The sequence below is a fragment of the Fibroporia radiculosa genome (genome assembly GCF_000313525.1).
Source record: "Fibroporia radiculosa TFFH 294 genomic supercontigs, scaffold3773, whole genome shotgun sequence".
NCBI classification, from domain to species: Eukaryota; Fungi; Basidiomycota; class Agaricomycetes; order Polyporales; family Fibroporiaceae; genus Fibroporia; species Fibroporia radiculosa.
Genome location: NW_012133393.1, coordinates 162,047 through 180,204, shown reverse-complemented (window position 1 = coordinate 180,204; position 18,158 = coordinate 162,047). Strand labels below are relative to the sequence as shown.

The 18,158-nt window shown below is 50.7% G+C and overlaps 7 protein-coding genes across 7 annotated transcripts; 5 read left to right on the top strand and 2 right to left on the bottom strand.

Moving 5' to 3' along the window:
* Window positions 1–1,087: 1,087 nt before the first annotated feature.
* FIBRA_05113 (uncharacterized protein) lies at window positions 1,088–1,561 on the top strand (the record flags this gene model as incomplete). Its single annotated transcript, XM_012326891.1, has 2 exons — window positions 1,088–1,328; window positions 1,398–1,561. 2 exons carry the CDS (start codon window positions 1,088–1,090, stop codon window positions 1,559–1,561), a joined length of 405 nt encoding a protein of 134 aa, XP_012182281.1.
* A 1,672-nt stretch (window positions 1,562–3,233) lies between these two features.
* FIBRA_05112 (uncharacterized protein) lies at window positions 3,234–4,313 on the top strand (the record flags this gene model as incomplete). The annotated part of the gene is made up of 1 exon (XM_012326890.1): window positions 3,234–4,313. One exon carries the CDS (start codon window positions 3,234–3,236, stop codon window positions 4,311–4,313), a length of 1,080 nt encoding a protein of 359 aa, XP_012182280.1.
* Window positions 4,314–6,069: 1,756 nt separating this feature from the next.
* Window positions 6,070–7,816, top strand: FIBRA_05111 (uncharacterized protein; the record flags this gene model as incomplete). Its single annotated transcript, XM_012326889.1, has 2 exons — window positions 6,070–6,342; window positions 6,404–7,816. The coding sequence occupies 2 exons, from the start codon at window positions 6,070–6,072 to the stop codon at window positions 7,814–7,816; spliced, it is 1,686 nt and encodes a 561-aa protein (XP_012182279.1).
* A 2,717-nt stretch (window positions 7,817–10,533) lies between these two features.
* On the bottom strand, window positions 10,534–12,494 carry FIBRA_05110 (uncharacterized protein; the record flags this gene model as incomplete). Its single annotated transcript, XM_012326888.1, has 7 exons — window positions 10,534–10,688; window positions 10,745–11,156; window positions 11,208–11,301; window positions 11,356–11,666; window positions 11,724–11,903; window positions 11,956–12,102; window positions 12,150–12,494. 7 exons carry the CDS (start codon window positions 12,492–12,494, stop codon window positions 10,534–10,536), a joined length of 1,644 nt encoding a protein of 547 aa, XP_012182278.1.
* Window positions 12,495–13,084: 590 nt separating this feature from the next.
* On the bottom strand, window positions 13,085–13,939 carry FIBRA_05109 (uncharacterized protein; the record flags this gene model as incomplete). The annotated part of the gene is made up of 2 exons (XM_012326887.1): window positions 13,085–13,706; window positions 13,764–13,939. 2 exons carry the CDS (start codon window positions 13,937–13,939, stop codon window positions 13,085–13,087), a joined length of 798 nt encoding a protein of 265 aa, XP_012182277.1.
* Window positions 13,940–14,820: 881 nt separating this feature from the next.
* On the top strand, window positions 14,821–16,464 carry FIBRA_05108 (uncharacterized protein; the record flags this gene model as incomplete). Its single annotated transcript, XM_012326886.1, has 5 exons — window positions 14,821–15,075; window positions 15,133–15,492; window positions 15,543–15,761; window positions 15,811–15,986; window positions 16,047–16,464. 5 exons carry the CDS (start codon window positions 14,821–14,823, stop codon window positions 16,462–16,464), a joined length of 1,428 nt encoding a protein of 475 aa, XP_012182276.1.
* Window positions 16,465–17,109: 645 nt separating this feature from the next.
* On the top strand, window positions 17,110–18,102 carry FIBRA_05107 (uncharacterized protein; the record flags this gene model as incomplete). The annotated part of the gene is made up of 2 exons (XM_012326885.1): window positions 17,110–17,130; window positions 17,188–18,102. 2 exons carry the CDS (start codon window positions 17,110–17,112, stop codon window positions 18,100–18,102), a joined length of 936 nt encoding a protein of 311 aa, XP_012182275.1.
* Between the last annotated feature and the right edge of the window lie 56 nt (window positions 18,103–18,158).

Here is an 18,158-nt window from a genome sequence, read left to right as displayed (position 1 = left end):
GCCAACGGCGGCACCTGCAACTGGCCGGCATGCGGCTGTGCTGAGCCTCCAAAGAGCAAGTGAATATGGTGGCTTTGTCGTCTTGAGGTATGTCTCCTCGTGGGGCATTGTCGAGCCAGATAGTTTTGACGCGAGGCCCATACAGCGCACTCGCTCACGGCGTACACATCTTCGAATTGCATTGAAGTGCCACAATCGTTGGGATTAATCTGTACAAAAATTGATTTTTTTTTTTTTGCATTTTTGCGTGTGGACTGTGTTTGGGGAACAACGCGCCTCAAGAAGACTGGATCAATTCGATCGGCCAGCAGCATACAAAGTGATATATTCCAGGGGGGAGGACTTCGTTTTGATGCGCCCTAATAGCGACTGCTGGACACAAACCAAGAGGATAAAAATCTATGAGCCTCATCAGTTTGAAGTCGGTCACTGGCATGAACTGGCAGAGACGCGAAATTGGAGATGACAATCAACAATGTAGCAGCGTTTATGAACTATATTTATACACACTTGCATTCGAAAGGGATAGCCTAAGGCGGTTGTCCGTATGGTGACAGAGTCATTCGTAGTCTATCAGATGCAATTGAAAACCTTGATTACCACCTGCCATTCCTAGATAGTTCCGGTAGGTCCTGTCCATACGTGCACACTATCATAGTCATGGCCGCGGGCGAAAGGTGCGCAGCTTCGCAGACGATGCGATGCCGAGGTTCGAGGGAATGTGGGTAAGTCCTCTGTCAACCTCTGATAGCCCGAATTGTTTGACTGGCTTGCAACTGCCCTATAGTTCACCGTAACGGCAGTACAGGCTGGTCTCGTACCCAAACGTGTCGAAGATACGTACAGGCTATATAGACGACGTCGACCGCTCGAAAATAAACTTCGAGCACGGTGCAGCTCTATCATTATGTACCTTTTGTAGAATCTACTGCCGACGTTGATTTTCCCAATTAGGACACTGCGAAGTGCACTAACTATCCTTTGTCTAAGTATAACGTTCTTGTCATCCACTGAATCTAGGCCTAGCTTTTCTGCCTCCTCTCCTATAAGAGCGCTGTTCAAATGCTTCGAATCGTCTGTACAGGCTATGAAATCACAAGCGCACTACGGAAATACCTTAGAAGTCGGTCACGGCGTGGACTTTGACGCAGAACTACCAAGTGCTTTGGACTCAGACGATGACTCAGACGAGACCAACCACAATGTTGATGAAGAAGCGTTAGCTATGGAGCGAGAAGCGTCACTCATTATGTCTTATCGGAAATACTTCAGGCGCGTTCGTGACACCGCTCCTACAGAAGTCAAGAAGAAACTCGAGATCCCTTATTGTAAGTACATGAAAGTGGTACCCTAAACTTACATTGAATTCCATTATTCCATCGCACAGCGTTTAACAGATGCGTTGAGCATAGCCATCGAGACTACATGTTTATCCCGACGGGAGCGTACACTCGCGAGCACGATAATCACTCATGGTGCCTCGTGGCCCTACCTACGTAGTCAGAGTCATCGGGGTCCCGTTCAACTGACTGTGCCAAAGTTCTACTTCAAGTCAAGGTGATGGCCACCAAGTAATCGTTTGAAACGTCCGGACCAAAATCCTCTTCTGATCCCCAATGTTTCTATCTTTGATACTCAATTCAAACGTCTACCACTGGTCCCCCCACATCTGAGTTCACACTAGCAACATCACCTTGGTCTAGCACGGCTTGCATGGGAACCATCGCCATGTGATATTAGACCGCACAGCTCACCACAACCGCTGTCGCTCAACTTCTCATCTAGCCTCGTCTTTCTCCCCTCAGATGTACCTGCGCTGTCTCGTTGCGCCAGAGGAGCACCCAAGAAGCATTTCCATGATATGCTGATGAACCGTAATCACCCAGCAAGTGAATCCCTCCTGCACATCGTTTTCGCTAAGTTTGAGATGTTCCTTCAAAGCTTGCTACAACAATGCGCAAGAGCTTCACAATATCGATAGTCAGCCCCGCCGTGTGTTCAGTCTCAGCTCTTCGAGTGGTACTCATCCGTAGCAGCAACGTGCATATGGGAAAAGCAAAGCAAAGCAAATCAGACAGCACGAAGCCCGGCTTCAATTGCTATGCTGACCATGTCAAGTTGTGGTAGGTACTTTTAAGATGTCTGATAGATGTCGCCTGACTGTTCGCAGCTGCTTTGATAACTTGCCTTGAATGTGGCTGTGAATAAACGACCAGGCCCACACATAAATAAACTGTTCAAGCATCTTGATCATTGACAAGCGTGTCTTCGCGCTTCAACCTGACTTGGAATAAGAAGATGTGCGAACCTGAGCCTAGGAAGGTGAGTTCTTCATCATACTTGGACTCCGCTCAATGACTAATGCATGAATGGTGCGTACAAGGCACCATCCCAAATGCATCACTGTCTTAAAGTCGAAGAAATTCTCATTTCAATCGTCAATTTTGTGCACAACAATCACCCTCCGTGTCCTGTCGCTTGTACTGAACATCATAATTTGCTACCGCTGTCGGAGTCAATCGAGAAGAGCCAGTCAGATAGAGCTGCATTTGTAGCTCTGGCACTGACTTGCAAGTTGTTCAGCGACGTAGCTCTGGGCCGTTTGTGGCATACGCAGTCAAGCATGGATCGAGTCCTCCGGACATTGCCCGCCGATGTCTGGCGGACAGAGGACCAATACGGCAGCGAGACGGTGCGCACAATCTTTCGTCCTCTTATGGGAACAGTGGTGGTAATGACGGTGAATGACAGCACATTACGCGACTGCTTACCGACACGGATTGGGGGCGCTTTGATTACTATGCAGCGAAGATTAGAGTGCTAGATATTTGCATCCCTCATTATGCTCCTCACCAATTTATGGATAAAGGCTATCATTACCTTTCTGGAGGACGACCTACACCGTTGTTGTTTCCCCAGCTACGCATCCTCACATGGTTTGGTATGAGCGACCGTCGTCAATTTGCACCCCTTTTTGTCGGACAGCAGCTCGAGAGATTAAACGTCACCTTCGTATCGTCTGATCGAAGGTCCTTATGCCGTGATGCCTCTCCGAAAGATCTCGATATTGCATTTGGCCCTCTGCCGCAGTTGGAACACTTCGAGTCTGTTATGTAGATCAAGCTCCGGTGGTGCCTCTGCTGGCATGGAGCACCTTCCACTCATCTAATAAAGTAAGCACATTCCGCGTCAACATGCGAATTTCTCCAGATGATATGATCCACTTGGCTCTCATGTCCTCCTTGCGAGAACTTCACTTCGTCGCGGAGTCGGGTGATGATTTGGCCCCGCTTTTAGCAGCTCGAGATCAACCCATCTTCCCCTCTCTCCGCAAACTTTCCCCGGGCAATTCTGATCAGCACAGTGGCGCTCTCATCCCTTCGTGCACTGCCGTACTAGAGAAAATTCATTCGGGTGTGCTACAGGATGCCAGCCTCGATGTCGTGGCTGCATCGTCATCTCCCATGCGCCAGAACCTTTTATCTGCTCTGCATGTACGTCGGCTGACTCTTCAAAAACTTTGCTTTACTGAAGCATCATCATGGACCGGCCAACGGCATTCCTTAAATGTCAACGATGTCCTCGAGGACGACGACATAACTCCCCTTCTATCACTCGCCACCCTCACTCATTTGCGACTTTCGTATATCCGTCTACATGATATGAGCGACACGATGCTGATTCGGATGGCAGCTAGCTGGCCCGCGCTGAAAAGCTTGAAGATCGGCACCTACCTCGGCTGGAGACAGAGATCGCGTGTGACGTTCGACGGGCTCGCAGGACTGATCCAGTTTTGTCCGGAGCTGCATGAACTCACGCTCGCTATGGACATCTCGCGAAACAGTCTGGATCTAGAACATGATGAGGTTGCGCAGAATCAGCACATAACCACGGTCGACCTCCTGGACTCTGCGATTGTCGCGACGGAGGATGGAGATGCGCTCGACAGTGCTGCATGGTCCCTTGCGGCGCTCCTGCCTAGGCTTGAACGCATCGTCCCCTCCCGACCACTCTGGCAGCTGCCTCCAGATAGACGTCCATTAGTCAACGATCCCGCACAAGCGTGCTGGGAGGCCATCCGGCGCGAGATAGGTACATTGCGCTCTCCCAGACGACAAGTTGCGAGCAGATATGATGGTCGGCGACGTATCCCTTTTGTGGGCCTGCGCCGTATACGCCCAGGAAATGAAGCTGGACTGAAGGCGTGGGTTCACTACGAAGGAATTCGAGGTGCAGGTAATTGGAGGCGAATAGACGATTCAAATTGTGACCAGGTCGCTGCGCCGCGGCAGAGAGTCGCGTTAGTCTCTTAGCGATCATACATAATTATGTCCTCGAGTTTGTCGACATCGGGTTTTCTTGTTACTCGTTCACCAAGCTCAATTTCGTAAAATCGGGGCAACCGTACTTTAATCATTGGCGTCTAGACACTTTTTCAAATTTCGATGCATCAATGACTCAGGATAGCGGCACGACTCTGCATTTAAAGATACCAATATACAAACAAACTAGAAGGCCTTACCATGTCGGTGTACGGAAGTGCGACGCCACGGAAGGTTTTCTTGGAGCAGAAGTGAGATGGAGAACACCTGGCCGAGCCTTATTAATGGCAGGAGAGCCGTGCATATTTGCTGCGTTCAGTCTGTGTAGCTAATTGCCAAAGGATCATTTGTCAAGTCTGTCTCGGAGGCATTACTTACATTCCAGCGTATTGCGATTCGTAGCAGGCCCAGCCAATAGAGCCATATGCGTTATTCCTGCTTCCATTTCTTTGGGTTTGTCTGCCATCTTCGTCTGATATAAAAGGAGGACCTGTTTGGGCACCAATCTTCAGTTACCCAACTACACTCAAACCCACTCAAAGTACAATGTCTGTGAGTACCGATCTGACTTTACCAACCTTGGTGAAATTCACCGTCTATTCAGGACACCGCAAAGTGCGCCAAGACCGAGGCTAACGGTGGCTCCTGCAACTGGCCCGCGTGCGGCTGCGCCGAGCCCCCCAAGAGCAAGTAAAAATGCATCCGCAATCTCGTTGCTGTCGTCCTGTGGTATGTTTCCTTCCCGAGCGTTGGGCCAAGCAGATAATTTGACGCAAGATTCGTACCAGTGACGCATGCTCGAAGGGGCGCAGTGGTAGTATGGAGGGACGGCGCTTGCTAAGAATGTATACAATACATCCAAATTTACATTGTTTGCGCCATGAAAATTATCCTTAACGAATGACGTCGGAGGACGTGGGGTTTGAGATGATATCTACTCTCTCCCCAATTGAAGTCGCCAGTTGCATACCAAGAGCTGGAGATTGATGATCACTGCTTTCATGACAGTGGGAGTTGTTGCGACTGCTAGCGGAGACAGGTCTCTCGAAGACGTGAACAGCATCGGCGAAATACCAACGATAAAGGGGTAGAAACATGATGATGGTAACAGTATCTGTATCAGTGGAAGCGGATGAGGTGGCTATATTCGGCAACGAGAGCTTTGTATCCCGGTGCATGCTTGTGCATGCGTCCTGCTTTCGTACCACTACAACTGGCTCCTGTAAGTTTCAGACCCAAAGTGCCTTCGCAACCCGAATCCCCTCCGGCTTTATTAGTCTCCTTTCAGGCGAAACCGACAGCTTGAATTAGGATCCACTAATCTCACGCTTTCGGCCACGTAGTCTCAAGCCTGCAAGGTCGCCGTCTACGTTGATGCATTCGAAGGGGATGGACGTAATAGGACGCGAGCAGGTCAAGAGGCATGAATGAGAAATATCTGATTCCTTCCCAATTCCTTTCCGAGCAGAGGTGCTGGTAAGTCTCTTAGTGACTACCTAGACCATCGGTTGACAGTTTGCCGCTGTCCCCATGACTAGCTCAAAGCGGCCATGCACGCACTGCGGAGGAGCAATAACGTATATAAATGAACTGATGTGCCAATGATTGATACGTTTTCCATCGCTGTTCAAGAACTTACGCGTGTCGAGAATCTGTGAGCCTGAGTGCAGGACGGTGAGTCAGTCACGCATTGTACTTCGGTTCGTTACTCTGGCTGATGCTGAGTACGTACAAGGCATCTCTCTTAATGCATCATTGCCTCGAAGTCGATGATATCTTCGCTGTCGTTGTCAATTACGCGTATGAAAGCCGTCTCATATATGATGCTGCCGAGGGGATATCCGTGCAGCAAAGTCAATTGGCACGCCACTTCGATACAGGCACAGTCCTGGCACTTGCACTCACTTGCAGGTCGTTCACTGATACTGCCCTCAACCGGCTTTGGCATTCTAGTCTGGGGATAGACCGGGTGCTTCAGACATTGCCCGCGGATGCGTGGCGCAAAGAATCGACTACAGTGGTACGCGTGAACATGTCCTTCATTTTCTTGCACGACCGGGATACTGACAATCGCATTGCAGCATATTACACGACCTCTCACCATTGCAGACTGGGAGCGCTTCGATTACTATGGGGGCAAGATCAGAGTGTTCAAATTTGATTCGCGTCGCATTCAAGATCAACGGAAGGATTCTTTCGGTCGATCCCTAAACAGAGGCTATCATCATCTTTTTACAGAACGACCGAAACCGTTGCTGTTTTCTCAATTGCGGGACCTCACGTGGCTTGGTGTAGGAGACACTGGTCTTGCCCCTCTTTTTGTTGGACAACAACTTGAGTCATTAAATCTCACACTCGCAGTATCTCAACGAGCAGACCAAGGAAATACATTTACTCCCGAAGATCTGAAATTCGTGCTGGACACTCAGCCGCGTTTGAAATTCCTCTTCCTCTACAGTCAAATGATTGGGATGCTAGTGTCGCCTAATTTGGTTCTGAATGTCATTCACTCATCCAGTGACCTTTGCATCGTCCGCGTTGACATGAAGCTTTCTTCCAACGATCTCATCCACATTGCCCTCATGCCCTCACTAGTTGAATTCCATTTCGTTGCAGATTCCAATGACGACTTGGCTCCACTTTTAACTCGGGATCAGCCTCTTTTTCCCTCTCTCCGTGTAATTTCCCTTGGCCATTTGCATGTATATTGTGGTGCAGATGTTTCTTCGTGTGCCGCCCTACTCGACCGAATTCATTCAAGTGTCCTACAGGACGTCAGTCTCGAAGCCACGGGCACGTCGTCATCGGCTATGCGCCGCAAGCTTTTATCAAGCATGCACAAGCGTTATTCAGCGCTGCGGAAGCTCCATGTTGTCGGTATACGAACCGCCCCTGTGAGGCTCCCCCTAAAGCAAGATGCATTTGGAGATGACGAGCTAGTCCCTCTTCTGTCCCTCACCAGTCTCACCCATCTACAGCTCTCCTTCATCTGTCAATACGATCTAGGCGACTTGATGATGCTTCGGATAGCAGATGGCTGGCCTGGTTTGCAAAGTTTGAAAATTGGGACCGTTCATGGATGGGAGAAAAGGTCGCGTGTGACGCTCCATGGTCTCATAGGACTGATCAAGTCGTGTCCGCAGCTGCGAGAACTCGCCCTCCCGATAGATATCTCGCAAATCAGCTTGGATTTAGAACACGACGAACTCCCGCAAAATCACCATATCACGACTATCGACCTCATGGACTCTGCAATTGTCATGGAGGACGAGAATATCCTCGATAGATCTGCGCGTTGCTTCGTGGTACTCTTTCCTGAGCTAAGATTAATCCGATCGTCCCGACCACGCTGGCAGCTTTCCTGGCACGGAAATTCTACCGGTGGTAACATGGCGCAGGTGTGCTGGGTGGCAATTGCAGACAAGATTGTTGCGCGGTGTCCTACTAGACGTCTGGCGGTGACTACGCAATACTTTTCGTCCCTATCTTATTGACGCGATTTTCGTACCCAGGACATGAGGAGGTGGTGGATGTGAGGGTATGACTGAGCAAGAGTGAAGACAGGGTCTAGAATTGCAAACAGTTTACTACACTTTAATAACGCGGCTTTGACAGGATGCTGGCCCTGCATTGTGATCCCGCGTAAAGCTCAATACGCCCCTTAGCATGCGTGGAGCATACACAGGAAGGTACGGACATGTCGATCGACTTCATATCGCCTACCCTTGTCTGGCGATCCTCCAACAGTACCTTACCTAGCATTATGATACCGATGATACCGTTCACCGGATTCAACTCGCTGACACGATTATACGGATAGTGTGGATGGAGCAGAGCTCATGATTCATATGACACCGCTTGGTTAGTGCGCGCTTTTGACAGGACGTCGTTGATTCCTGTCTGTCATGATTCATGTTCTGGAGAGCCTTAAGGCAGCTGGAGTGTGCTGGCGATAATCTTAACCCTCAGGATCATTGATCAACATCAGATTCAAATCATAGACTTGAGCAACTATACAACAACCGTTGACATTTGTTCGGCCCTAATATGAGTTCATTCCCGGCACAAACAAGACCTCCGCTTGACTTCCGCCTCGAGTGTTGCTGATATAGGATTTTTGTCAGATTCCTCTGGCTCGTCAACGACTAGCCATAAAGTAAACTCACGTACCTTGGAGCTTTAATAGGGCTGCGTGGTTGAACATCTATTTGCTCTTAGGGGGCTCAGCACAGCCGCATGCGGGCCAGTTGCAGGAGCCACCGTTAGCCTCGGTCTTAGCACACTTTGCTGTGTCCTGTCACGAGTATGCGTGAGTGATGAGGGCTTGTAGTGATTCTGTCCAGGCGCGTACTCACAGACATTGTAGTTTGGGTAGTTTGGGTAGTTTGGATTGAGTGAGGAAGTGAAGACCGCAAGGTCCTCCTTATATACCAGATAGGTAGGAAGCTCCATAATTTGGACGTAAAACATGCGGCTCTATTGGTCGAGCTTGCGGCAAATCAAAACGTACGGAGATGCAAGTGCATTTCGTTTGACGTAGGACTTACAGATCTCTTCTTGCTAATTGGCGGCGCTATTCGGACGAACTGATCTCTATCTGGTTCTCTATGATTCATTGATCAGTGCTTTCCGAACTTGATTATCTGTCTCCAAGAACGGCGCATACGACCGAGGCCCGCACTTTATAATTTCTCGCGCTCTGAAACCAACATCCATCGCAGATACAGGCGCCATCGCCAGATGAACTCGGCTTCTATGCGAGCACCTACAGTCAAAATGAGCGGCGAGGCAAGCTGGCTGTTTCCAAGCCACTGATATTTAGCTTGATCACGGACGTATATACCTAACAGAGGGTGGAGGACTTTAGGTATTGGATGTGTTCCTCTGCAGGATACGGTGGATAGCAATCTTGTCAGGAAGTATGCGGGGTCTACTTGATAAGGAACAAGGGAACAATGAATATTCACTTTGTCCGGCTCAAGCGACCAATTGATGAAGAGCTGTCTGTCAGATCCGCATCGAAGGTGTCGTACTTCATTCCGTGTATCGTGATTCGTGGTACGTCCGACCAATAGAACCGTATGCGTTATATCTTTGCGTGTCCTTGGTGGGCTCTCCCTGTACATCTGGGGATATAAGAGAACGACCTGTCCATGGGCCAATCTTCAGTTACCCACCACACTCCAAACTACTCAAATAACAATGTCTGTGAGTACACACACCGGGATATGTACAATGGTCTCACTCATACATATTCATGGCAGGACACCGCGAAGTGCGCTAAGACCGAGGCTAACGGCGGCTCCTGCAACTGGCCCGCATGCGGTTGTGCTGAGCCCCCCAAGAGCAAGTAAAAATGCATCTACCATGTTGCTCTTGTCGTCTTTAGGTATGTACTCCTCCCGAGTGACTGTCAGACCAAGTGGATCTCATGCGGGGTTTGTACCAGTGACACGGGTTCGACAGGTTTGGACTTGTAACACATGTGCAGTTATTGCGATTGTATGCGACAAGTTCAAGTTGACAATTACATTGTATTTACCACATGCAATAAGTTTAACCTGATAGCCTCCGAAGATATCACAATAACGGCTAAAACGAGCGCAAGCATACTAAGTATTGATGAGTATTGATAAATCGTGCACTGCTGGTGTCGTGCATGTGGACAGTTGTGAAGGGACCCCTCGGGGTCGCGAGCTCGCTGGCATTGAGCAGTACCATCAAGTGCTCAAAATGTCGAAGAAAAAAATGGTCGGAAAGAAAAGATCGGAGAAGTAGAGACAACGTGGACATGGCGACCTTGTGCATTTCATACGTGCCACATAGTACATATGCAGCGCATTATGAGCCATGCAATCATGAGAAACCAATTACCAACGCCAGGTGATAATCTTTGTCCGAGCGAAGATAAAGGATCGGCGACGTACTTCGGGCGACGAAGCTGATATACATTGGCAGAATTATATTCGTGCACGTCCAACACAAACATCGTACAAGGATACAGCCTACCCACCCATGCTTTGAAATCACGGCGTCGCTCGGCCAGGCCATCTGTATCAATACTAAATCGTCATCATCAAGACGCGCGAAGTACCAAGGAACCCACCTAGGGTAAAGAGAACACTCTCGCACCGTGTAACGGTTGGCTAGCCACGCTAGGAACCGCTGGGGGTGATATTCAACGATTCATCTCGCGGCAGAGGAGCGAGATTCAGTGACCCACCTCAACACCAAGGCCATATCCGCCATGCTCGCATGTCCCATACTTTCGCTGGTCCGTGAACCAATAGTACGGCGCAGTGTCAATACCCTCGCGCTTATATGCAGCGAGCAGTTCTTCCATATCTGCTATCCTCATGGAACCGCCTGTCGACATGACTCTCAGCGCAACCCAGGGCGAAGACCTGTGCGTATATGCTCACCGACAATCTCACCGACACCTGGCATCAGGAGGTCGCAGCTCTCCGTGAACACCGGGCCTCCCTCTCCTGTGCCCTTCATCTTCTTCATGTAGAACGCTTTCAGCTCTGCCGGGAAACCGTATAGGAACATCGGCACGCCCAGAATGTCTGTCATCTTGCGCTCTGCCGCTTCCGCGATGTCGTCGCCGACAGCATGGTCTACCATCTTCGGGCTCCCGCTCTCGTCCTTGATCACGTTCCCGTCTGCGTCTTCTGCCTCGTGCTGGATACCGTGTTCGTTGAGCCACTTGATAGCGTCGGCATACGCCATACGCAAAAATGGCCGTGCAGGCGCGGTGAAGTTGGGGTTGAGCTGCTTGATGAGTGCTGCACTGTCCGGAGACTCAAGTAGCCGATCCACAGTGTCACATATCTACGGAGAATCCAGCATGTGTTTGAATGATAGCAAATACCGAAGACCTACCATACCCTCAATGTGGTCCATGAGATCGTCAAAGGTGATGAATGCCAGTTCCGCTTCAAGATGAGTATACTCGCTCAGATGCCGGCGCGTGTGGCTAGCCGTCGCTCAATTTTCAGTTCATGCGCAAATACGTAGACTATATGCGCACCTGTTCTCCGCTCGGAAACTCTCTTGCACGCAGAACACATCTCCCAACGACGGGAGGCACGTCTCAAGATAGAGTTGCGAGCTCTGCGTAAGGAATGCAGGCTGCCCATAATAATCAAATTTGAACAGCGTCGCCCCACCTTCGACTTGTGTCTGTACCATGCATGGGGGCGTAACCTCCAATAGATCACGCGAGGTCAGGGATGTCCGGAAAGAACTCAACAGAGCTGAACGCAATTTCAGTACAGCAGAAGCGGTCTCCCCGCGAATAACGAGATGTCGTAGATCAGCCTGGATAGAAGGATCCGATTTCTGAAATTAAATCAAGTCAAGACAGAGTGCTTGAGTTAGAGAGCGAGATTAGCGTACCTCGTTTAGTCGGTTGGTGAACGCATCTTCCCCACCAGGAGACGCACCGAGCACTTTCCAATAGTCGACAATCAGTTCGTGTCCACCTGGTGCTGTCTTACCCTCCGGGACAGACTGAAGGGTGCCAACAAGCTCGACAGTAGACTCAAGAGTCAGGGTTAATGCATCGTATGTTTGTGCCTTTCCCATACATCAGCCACGCCCGCAACGGATGTGGCTGTAGGCAACATACCACTCTCCCGGATAGTACGCACTGGAGATACCCTGTGCCGTCGCGCAGAACGACAAAAATGATCTTGTTTTGATCTCGAAGTCGATGCACCCACCCCGATGTTCGGACGCGTTTAGATCTAAACGGTGTGAGGCTACTGATCTTGGACTACACTATCGTTAGCAATACAAAGCCATGGTATCAATAACACTCACTTTGACAGCCTTTGGTAAGGCAGGATCCTCGGTGAGCACGATCGTCTTACTCTCCTCTAGCAGCTTTTGTCTCCGATCCCGCTCTTCGCTCCTCTCCTTTGCCTCACGCTCCGCGAGCTCCTCAGCTTTCTTTCGTTTCTTCTCGAGGCCATCTGCGCCCTTTTTAGCCTTCTTGAGCGCAGACTGCGTCGGCTCCTCATACGATCCGGTAGGATCTTTGCGAATCAAGACCTGCGCTGACCCATGGGTGAAGAGCGCAAATGCGAGAGACTGATAAGGCGTTTCCTGAGTACCCTTGCCAATCTCGTCAGAGCCGGAAGACTCGTCTACGTATACGGTGGACATGGTGGATGATGGAGAGATGTGTCTGTCGACACGGCTCTATATAAGTGATCGGACGAGTCACAGACCGCGATGCGCCTTCTATCAAGTAGTGACTCGGTCTATTAGTCCCGCGCTCGCGCCTATGCCTGTTCCTGACGTGAGGGTGAGTGCAAGAAGAGATAAATGCTTGTTGAGCATACCTTGTTCAGGATGAAAGCAACGAGGAATCTTTGGAGTCGCTACTACAGACAAAATCAAGAGAGACTGAAGAGATCGACTGATTTTTGATACCATATCGAGGCCGATCACGAGACCGCGATATCCCCGCGCAACTACACGGCGACGCGAACGATACGCTAAGCCGTATCCAATACTGCAACTCATCAATTGCACTCAGAAAACGACGCAGATGGACAAACTTGTAACGTTGCATAGCTGAACTGCGACATGCACACAGTATGAACAATTTTTAAGCTGAAGAGGACCTCGCGGAACGAGGACATGTTATCTGACAGGCACCTCTAACGACAATACTATAGCTCAAGATCTCAATACTACAGCCTAGATGGACACGGGTATATAGCGGACGCCGACTCACCACTCTCGCCCATCTATGTGTCTTTATTCAGCACCGGCCCACTCTTCCACCGCTCCTCCATCCTCATCTTCTTGCCCTGCTCGTCGCCATACCAGGTCTTGAAAATCTCGTCCCGCGCTTGCCATACTGGCAGCGTTTGGCCATTCACAGTAGAGTTTTGTAGCCCAAACCAATGTTGACCTCTGACATTGTTAATCCGGAGGATGATTTCAGCGTCGTCATGGCCTCTCTCTAGTGCGCAATCTTGCATTGGGAACAGCTTGCCTTGGTTGCGGAAGTGGTGCACGGATTGAATCAGGACACGACGATCGTGGGAGGATACAACAGCCGAGGATCCTTGGGAAGGTAAAGCTCCAGACTGGTTCGAAGGCGGAAGGATGTACAGTTTGCGGATGACACGCGAGCGACTGACAAGAATTAGCACGCCGACCGCGACACCGAGAAAAAATTGCCCGCCAGCAAAGGGTGCTCTCTGCCACCATGGACGCAAAGCGTAGTGGCCCTTCGTCTCCTTGGTATCTGCATCCAAGGCACTCGCATTCGTTGCAACCGTGGCCGGAGAGGGCGATTTCGACGCCTCCGACAATGGCTCCCAGCGTGACCAGTGATTCCAAGTCAATTCACATGCCGAGAATCTGATTGAAACCCATTAGACAGACTTGAGGAACAATAGTGAGCAGAGCAAGACGAACGTCACGACAAGGTCTGCGCCTACCAGCAAGTAGGTCCAGCGCGTCCACCATGGGGGCTTGCGTTCATACAGCGGCTGGAATGATTCTAATGACTCGACGCCTTGGCGGTGGAGAGATGGAGTTGGACGAAGAAAGAGGGGCCGGAAGGACTTTGCGGAGCGGAAGAGACTTTGCATGGACCAGTGATAGCGACTGGAAAGTGATGTTGACGCGTTAGACGCTGGAGTGTGCCGATGGCACTAATTTTGGTTTGTGGAGACAGCTTAGGAGGAGTAGAAATTTAGCAGAACTTATTTACTAAGCTATCTTGTTTCCGCATTTAAATATTTGCAATAAGTATCTCGGTGCGCATCTCATGTTGCCCTCTCTCATTCTGTCCACTCGTACGATTCAAATTGGCGTCGCACCGAGAACGTTTGTTTCGGTTTATGGCACGCTCATCGATCTGCTGTAGTGGCCTCTGAGACAGCCGAGATTATGCTTGCCGCCGTAGCCGAATTTCTACGCTCTTGAACTTTCCATGTCTTTCCTCTCGCCGAGCTTTCTGGGTGCATAATGTAATCTCCGACGTAGAGGCACCGAAACCAGCATTCGACGGGAGCGCCGTATTGAGCGCTCGATAGGTCCATTGTACGATTTTACAATGCGCAGTAGTCAAGTTGCTGTTACGACTGGAGACGCAGTCCGCAGCATCCGTCCACATGGCCGTCTAGGCAGAATGAACCCATATCTAGTGAGTGAATGCTCATTTTATAAGGTCTGGGCCCCGCGCTGGCTTTGCGAAACAGCGGGTTAAGTACCATACGATTCTTGCACGCAGGATGACGTCCATCAAAACCTATTCCTCTTCCTGTAGCGCGGGTACTGTCAAGGGACCGGTCCCGCAGCACGCAGTCTATCGACTCAGGAACGTGCAGGGAACATGCGCGATTTCTAGGCAAGTCCGGGTACTGCTACCCGCGCGTGCGAATACCGATGGCAACTGCGCTCCTCATCCTCCACCAGTACTTATAGGCGGACCGGATCGGCCAACTTGCTCACCGTCACTTTGTACAGCATGGCCTTCCCAGAGCAGACCCCAACCCACGCAGCTCCCAGCGCGGATGTTGAGAAAGTAGGATCAGCGCCTCTTCTCAACCCATATCCAGACTATCAGGCGACCTACAGCGTTCAACACATAGTTCCAGTCGTTGACCAACGTCCCCGCAGACGGGCTAAGGTTCGGTTCTTGCACGCCTTCGTTCTTGCAGGACTCCTATTCTTCTTTCTGCCTCCCCTCACGACCCACGCAATCCGAGGGAGCACGCATATAGTGAGCATATTGTCTTGCGATACGCTGACCTGATTAGCTCACGGCCATCCCCACTAGCTCAATCATTGGTTCGGAAAAGACCGTAAGACCTCTATGCCGCTTCTCGTTGAAACTCCAGAGTCCTGCGTTGAGACTGCATCGTGGACACATGGACCGCCACGCCAACACTACCAGTTCGCTCATTCCGCTGAGACATCCTTCGAGCTCCCTCTGTCCTCTGATATCTTGTTCTTCTTATCGCGCGGCCATGCTGCCTTCGCACACGGCTCGATCGAGATTTCGGACACTGGCAAAGAGGGATCCGATATGGCGCAAGTAGATATTGTTGGGCACTACAATGACATCGACGACTTCCTTGGCCTTACCTCGGTCTGCACTCTACAGCCGGAGGATGGACACAACGGCGTTGGCATTTTCGTGAGTACCTATTTCTGTCGTTTGGGGGCATGCACTGAGGAGAATTTCAGGCTCCCCTTCACTGGTCTGGTCATCACGATTCACGCCGTCAGATCAGATTCCAAGTGTTTGTTCGTTTACCAGCATCGTCCAGCAGCAGCACGGCAACTTCGATCAAGAAGCTAGCCACCGATATGAGTCAGTTCGTTCATTATGTTGCCGACATTAAGGATACCATCTTCTTTGATAAGTTGATCCTGCGGGGCGCCAATGCGCCCATTCACGTTGAGGTGTGCTGTTCCCGAATGTGCATTAAAAATAACCTCACATGTCTCATAGACGCTGTTTGCTGAAGTTGTCGACGTGCACACATCCAATGGACCTATCCATGGATCATTCAATGCGTCGAAGGCGTTGTTACTGCACACATCGAACGCCCCCATCAAAACGGATATCGGTCTGTTCAATGCTGCCGACGACACCCACACCGAGTTGTCTCTGCACACGTCCAACGGGTATGCGCTTTCGATTGCCGTCTTTGTATTAGCTCGTTTGACACCATGATCCGTCTATAGTCCCATCGCCACCAATATCAGCCTGTTTTCCATCGCTGACAACAGTATGGGCGGCACGTTCGACGTCGACATCCACACGTCGAACAGCCCTATGAACGTCGCGTTCCTCGAGGCGCCTGTCGACCACACGTTAAACATGAAGGCACACACGTCGAATTCGCCTGCCCGTGCGACATTGCACAAGACATACGAAGGCAGCTTTGCGCTGTCGTCTTCACGCTTCTTCCGCCCTAGCGTGCATGCGGATAACAGTGTCGAAGATCCCGCTGGGCACCAGCGCCAGCGTACTGTGCGGACGAACACGATCGCGGGCTCACTGGTGAAGGGTGACGTCAAATGGATCCCTTCTGAGCGCGAGACGGAGGTTGGCCGTGTGGAGATTTCGACTTCTAACTTGGGTTTGGATCTCTTCCTCTGATTGCAATCTCGTTCACTTGCGGCCGGTGGTAGGGCGCTGTTGACTCTCGTGTGTTTCGCTTCAAGCACAGATTGTGTAAGCACAGATTGTGTTGTGACCAAAATGTACTGTGTAGTGTAGTTTGTTACAATACGTCATGTTACATCCTGTTGATGAGCAATGTCGGCTAAATGAGACTTCAAATTGGTAGATAAATGAAAGGCGCCCGTGGTGAACGCTTCGACTTCGAATTGCAACTGGCCACACATATATGCTTGTGTCTAACCCAATTGCTCCAGTCCGAGAGACCCTGATACTTAGAAACGTTGCACTCCCCAGACTCCACGGCTGAGAGCATCGGATCATTCTTGTTGTGGTTGGCACCTTGCAGGTAAGTCAGTTGGGTAACCATAACATCCAGCGCGCAGCTCGTTTCCGTTGCCTCAGATTGCGATGTTGTGCTCGAGGACAACACCAGGCAATGGGCAAATGCCCTGCAAGCTGACTATTGCGTAATCATTAGGCTGATACTGGCCCTGCTCCGGGCCTTTCAAATTGACTTGTTACTGGCCTCTTCCTTGCTTTCTGCGCCCCCAGAGGCCGCACCTCATTGGTCTGCATAAGATTAATACGACTTGTTCGTGGTTCGTTGGAGGGTGTCTGAACATGAAATCTCGAGGAAATCGGGTGAGTCTTGACTGTACTGTTTCTTCTGTATATCGTTCGAATGGCAACTCCTTCTAGCTCGGATTTGGCCCGAGGCATGATGCGAAGCGTGAGCAGCTGCGGGGGATAGCCAAGGAGACGTTGGAAGCTATTGATTGCGGACACTACGTCCTGAATGGCACGATGCACGACCTTAGTGCGGGATTAACGCTATCCCAGAGAAACACCCAGTATTATGCGCCGGACTCGCTCTTGTCTGCCTGGTTTTCCACCCCTGCGCCAGGCAATCCCGCTAGTACTGAGGTTGCACTCCTCGAGGTTTCCACGCTGGAGGGCGGTCGGCTCTTAGCCACCATGCTGCAGGCTAATCAGGCGTCCAAAATCGGCGCCCTCAACTTCGCCTCGGCAGTGAAGCCTGGGGGCGGCTTCAAGAGTGGTGCTCAGGCACAAGAAGAATCTATTGCACGATCGTCGACGCTCTACGCGACCCTCATGACCCCGCTAGCACAGACGTTTTACAGCGTCCACAACAGCGATACCAAGCACGGGTACTACTCTCACGCGATGGTTTACTCCCCCGGCGTTGTGGTGTTCCGCGCCGACAGCGGCGAATGGGTTGAACCGATGGAAATCGACGTGCTCACTAGTGCAGCCGTCAATGCGGGTCAAGTCCGCCAGACGTTGACGGGCCACCGTGACGCATCGGGTGTGGAGGAAAGGATTGGCGCGGTGATGAAGGAGCGTATGGCGCGGATCTTGTTCCTGTTTGAGAAACAGGGTGTACGGAATGTGGTCCTGGGCAGCTTTGGGACGGGGGTGTTTAGAAACAACATCAACCTCGTGGCGAACATATGGGCTGATCTACTACTCGAGGAGGGAGCGCGATTCAAGACATCCTTCGCACATGTTATGTTCGCTATCCTAGGTCGTCCGACGTTTGAAGAATTTGAACGGGTTTTTGAGGAGAGGAAACCTCGTGTGGCAAACCTGTAGCTTTTCGGATCTAATTTTGAGATGTATTCGCTCGGGAAGTCTGTATCATTTGGCAG